Genomic DNA, 4,740 nt, shown 5'->3' with positions numbered 1-4,740 from the left:
ATATTAATATCTCAATGTTTAACCATCCACGGTGGAAAACTGGAAGGAAAATACAGATGCATCTTCAGAATATAGATGATTAGCTGATTTATGGAGCACATAGTTGTTCAGATGTGCATGAATCACCCTTCATGGATTTCTACATCAAGGTGCAGAACTCATGGTAAGATACTAAGGCCCTCGTGCATATGTTGTGAGAAAGAAACTTAAAATAAATATGATATATTGTATCAACTACAGTAGAAGAATACATTCTGATTCATGTGATTGAATAAAGCTTGGACGACAAATTCAAGGCTACTCACAACATGGATAAAAAAGCTAGTAAATTTCTATAGGCCTTCATGAAAGTAAATAAGTTTACTGAACAACCATAATTTCCTTTGTACCTTAATGAACTATAATTGTGCATATCATACTGAATCTGATTCATGATGTATAGAAAAATTAATCAGACCTTGTATTTTTGCCATAAAAACATCAAGCATAGAATGTATACATGTGTACTATGTTGGATTCTTGGTCCTTCAGCTATATTATCCTAGGCATTTGTTTTGCTATTGCTGTTATTTCCTTCTAACATCCACTGAAACAACAATGAAGGGATACCAAAGTCAAAAGTACTACACGTTGTGCAGGTCATCGTTGTAATGAACTAAGCATTAAGCAAGCACAATTACTTGTTTGTTTCTAATAGACTACAATCACCATGGCAATGTCCAAAGTCTCATGGCAGAAAATTTTAACACAACCTGTTCGATTTTATTTTTATAGAACCTCTCACCTTATCAAATGCCAGATGTTCACAATTCATCAACTCTCAACAATTTTTGGATGAAATCAGTAATGCGGCACAAAAAATTCTCATCTTTTCTTCACCTTTTCATTGGGCTCCATCTAGGCAAAATTTGGAAGAGCAAGGGCAGCGGAGCCGGTTGCAAAAGGGGTTGCGCAGAACCTCGCCATCGAATCCAACCGTGGTAGGGCATTGTAGCTCCTCACTATCTAATCCGATCATTGCGATTGAGGCATCTAAAGGCGGGGGAGCTAGGTTGCGCGTGGTGCTGGCACAGCTCCTCGCCATGGAATCCATTGGTGGCATAATATGGTACGGGAGGAGGGCGCTGAAGGTTGCAGATGGTGCTGGCGCAGCCCCCTCGTCACCGAATCCATCAGTTGCAGGGTCGCCGCAGCTCAGTCCAGCGATGGCGGGGGCTCTGCGAGGTCGGATGCAGCGACAACCATTAGGGCAACAAATAGGTGAATTTGTATGTGCAGATTTGTAGAAGGCAAGGGATGATTTGGGGAGTGGGAGAGATGCAAACAGTAAACAAGTGAATTAATGGAAAGAATAATAGAATCACCGGAGAAGATTAGCAGGTTATATGTGTCGGCTCCTATTAATACTTTAATAGACTACTCGTCGGTTTCAGAAGACAGAGAGAACGCAACTACATAGATTAAAAATCTCAGTGCCACATTTGCCGAGGTCAAAGACTGCAATTGATCGCTTATGGTGCACCCCCATACAGATTCAAAAGAGATGTAAATCCTTCCACACAGAGAACAAATATGATGACACGGGGTCTCCCTCACGGAACAAAGTTATACTAAATTAATGATAATTTAATATACTAAAGAACAGAAGGGTTACAAGTTACTAGTATGTAACTTGGTTTTTGTGGTTGAGACTAAAAAAACTACAAACTCTAGGGGGCATGGAAAGGAAAAGCCCAAATAGAGGGCCAGGGATAGGTGATGCGAAAGTACCAATATTGCCATCATACCTCTTTTATTTTTACAAAATTGGAGCACAAGGACATAATGGAACTAACAAAGACTCAAATAAAAGAACTCCTGGCCAAGCTACCCTTTGTTGTACATAATCTCTACCATTAAAAGGGAGTTGGTAGTGTCCTCTTCATCTCCTTCCCGGTTGTTTCCTCCCTCACGCCTCCCCCTCCACTTTGATTTTCTTTTGGGTTTGTTTTGATGATCTCAACAAATACCGCACAAAATAAAAACCAACATAAATAGAGTAACTTAAAATAATTAAAACAAAATCGATACTTCTCAAAAACCATGTCATGCATTAACTCAATCAAAACAATTAAAATCAGCTGTTACCGAAATCTTGACTCAATCATAACTTTTTGTTTTCCCCTGTCCATACCCAAATCGGATCAAAATCTTATCAAAACCTCAACTAAATAACATGCTATCAAAATCTAGAATACGGTGAGGGTAAAGTATACGTCGGATAACTAATATTTATGTTTCCGTTGCAACCCACGGTCAAATAGCTAGTTAGTATACTTCACTAGTAGTAAAACCAAAAAAATCAACAAAAGATTAACTACAAGCAGATGTAGTGTTGACAAATGCAGCTCATGCATGCTCACCCTATTTACAAAACAGAGTGCAATATTTTGCTGCGCGTTGCACGGCTACCCAGACCAAACTATGCAATAACAAATATGATCAACAAAACAATCGTAGAACTTTAATCAGAAAAAACAACAAATGAAACCAATAATTCAAAAACCAAGTTGCTTCTGAGCAATAACCATAGAGGACCATATCCCTGCAATAATAAAAAGAACGCATCATAAGCACTAATATAGGGACCCTAATATAGCATAGGTTGGCAACCAAAATACAACATTTGTTCAATGACTCCTCCATAATAGAAGTCTCCATTCTACGATAAAATCGTAAAATACTACTATGTCGAAGCATCTGAAGTTATTCAAGTATTGTAATCAAGTGAAGGATAATTGGGCATCTCAAGTGACTAAAGTACTGTGACCAACTGGAAGATAAGTGGCAATTCATTCACCGGGCAGTGCTGAGCCCAAGCAGCATCTGGCCGTTGTTGCCAGAAGGGATGTAGGAAACATTGGGTGAGCGCGCAATCACCCCAGCTATCTCCTTGGCAGCCTCGATCCTCCTGAGCTCGATCAGGCCATTGCCTACAAGAGCGGTGGCATCTGAGATGAGCCGTGCGGACTCGCTCTCTCCCTCCGCGCGAACGATAGCAGCACGCCTCTCCTGCTCTGCACGCGCAACGAGGAACCTGGAGCGCTCAGCCTCCTGCTGCGCGACCTGCTTCTTCTCAACGGCCTGGGCGAAGTCGTGCCCGTAGGCGAGGTGGGTGATGGCGACGTCATCGAGCACGATGTTGAACTCGCCGGCGCGGCGGACGAGGGCTTCACGGACGAGGGCAGAGACGTGGGGACGGTCGGTGAGGAGCTGGTCTGCGTTGAACTGGGCGACGACCGCCTTGAGCACCTCGTTGCCGATGGAGGGGAGCACCTTGTCGTCGTAGTCGAGGCCGAGGTTGGTGAAGATTTCAGGAAGGCGTTCCACATCGGGGCGGGCGAGGACGCGGAGCGTGAGGCTGACCATCTGCAGATCCTTGGTTCCGGAGGTGGAGGAGAAGCTGTGCGGGCGCGTGCGGATGTCGAAGAGGAAGGGCTTCTGGAGCCAGGGGACGAGGAAGTGGGTGCCCTCCGAGACGACCGCCGGGAGAACGCCCTGGAAGCGGTCGAAGATGACCGCCCGTTGGCCGCCGTCCACCGTGTAGAGGGACGTGGAGACGGCAGATGCCGTCAAGCCCAACCCGGCAGCCACCTTTGCGACCTTCGTCAGGAACGAGACCGCTGCTTGCCCGCCGCCAGACATGGATGACCTAGTTTGGGGGTGGATTTTGGTTGGGGTTTGGGTAGTTCTGCGCCGTGGGATCTGGTGGCTTTAACGCTGTACCATTTCTTGATAGAGAAGAAGAAGCATAGTGCGGGCCGTGCAAGTGGATGGGCCTGATTGGCCTGTTGTGCGAGTGGGTGGGCGAGCCTACCAAGCCCATCCACCTTATTATTTCTGATCTGCTTTTTTGTAACATTCGTAATTTCATATTGTCTCGATACGTTTTTAAAATTGAGCATGATCGGGTAAAATACTCTAATAAAAGAGGCTCCATAAGGATGCACTCTTTCTTCTCTCTCCCTAAGATGTAAGTGGTGCCTCATAAGATTGATTAGTAGCAAGCAAGGACATAATAATATTAATTTAAACCTATAAGGTGGCGGGGCAACTCGCCTCCTTGGTGCTCCCCCGATTTGCATCGTTTTCGTCCGTTAGATCTTACTCAACCCGGTCTTTGTTTCGCTGCCTAACATTGGATCGTCGCTGCAAATCTATATTGTCGTTTTCACCGTGTAGTGAGTTCATTGGGGGTGATGACCCATGGGCTCAGCCTCTTGCGCTATTGGCTGGGCCATTGCTTTTTTGGTCGCGGGCGAGCTCTCCTTGGGCGCCGCATGCGTGTGTAGCATCGCGCGTCCTTGGCTCCTCCTGGCTCGGCAGCCTGCTGGAACGACACAGCCATGCCCGATGCTACCCGTCCATGCAATGACGAGTAGGCCAGAATGGCAGTTGGTCCTACGTGTAAGCGACTTTCTGTTGTTTTTTCTCTACGTTAGTGTTTGTGTGGATGTTTTTGGTGAGCGCTTACCGGCAGACAGGCGTGGGGGCGATGTAATGCATGCGAGAAACAGGGTGAGCCGACGCCTGCACACCCGCATCTTCCTACTAGACAATGATGGGTGGGCCAGTTTGCTGCTGGCCCTACACGTCGGCCGGTGGGCTGCGTGCAATCCATGTCGCTCCGGTTACGGGAGAGAGTTGTTGGGTTCCTGCACGAGCAGTGCCGAGGCTGACCTCCACGCACTGTCGCGTCCA

The 4,740-nt window shown here is 46.1% G+C and overlaps 1 protein-coding gene across 1 annotated transcript; it reads right to left on the bottom strand.

Annotated features, from left to right (window-relative positions):
• Nucleotides 1-2,611: 2,611 nt before the first annotated feature.
• Nucleotides 2,612-3,748, bottom strand: LOC123144583 (prohibitin-3, mitochondrial). The gene has a single exon (XM_044563788.1). It carries the CDS (start codon nucleotides 3,682-3,684, stop codon nucleotides 2,836-2,838), a length of 849 nt encoding a protein of 282 aa, XP_044419723.1. The 5' UTR covers nucleotides 3,685-3,748; the 3' UTR covers nucleotides 2,612-2,835.
• Between the last annotated feature and the right edge of the window lie 992 nt (nucleotides 3,749-4,740).

This window comes from Triticum aestivum, chromosome 6D, assembly GCF_018294505.1.
Source record: "Triticum aestivum cultivar Chinese Spring chromosome 6D, IWGSC CS RefSeq v2.1, whole genome shotgun sequence".
In the NCBI taxonomy this organism is placed as follows: Eukaryota; Viridiplantae; Streptophyta; class Magnoliopsida; order Poales; family Poaceae; genus Triticum; species Triticum aestivum.
The sequence above is the reverse complement of the archived record's forward strand: the minus strand, read 5'-3'. Positions and strand labels throughout refer to the sequence as shown.

Coding starts and splice junctions, on each gene's coding strand:
- LOC123144583 (XM_044563788.1), bottom strand. CDS start 3,684: ATGTCTGGCGGCGGGCAAGCAGCGGTCTCGTTCCTGACGAAGGTCGCA.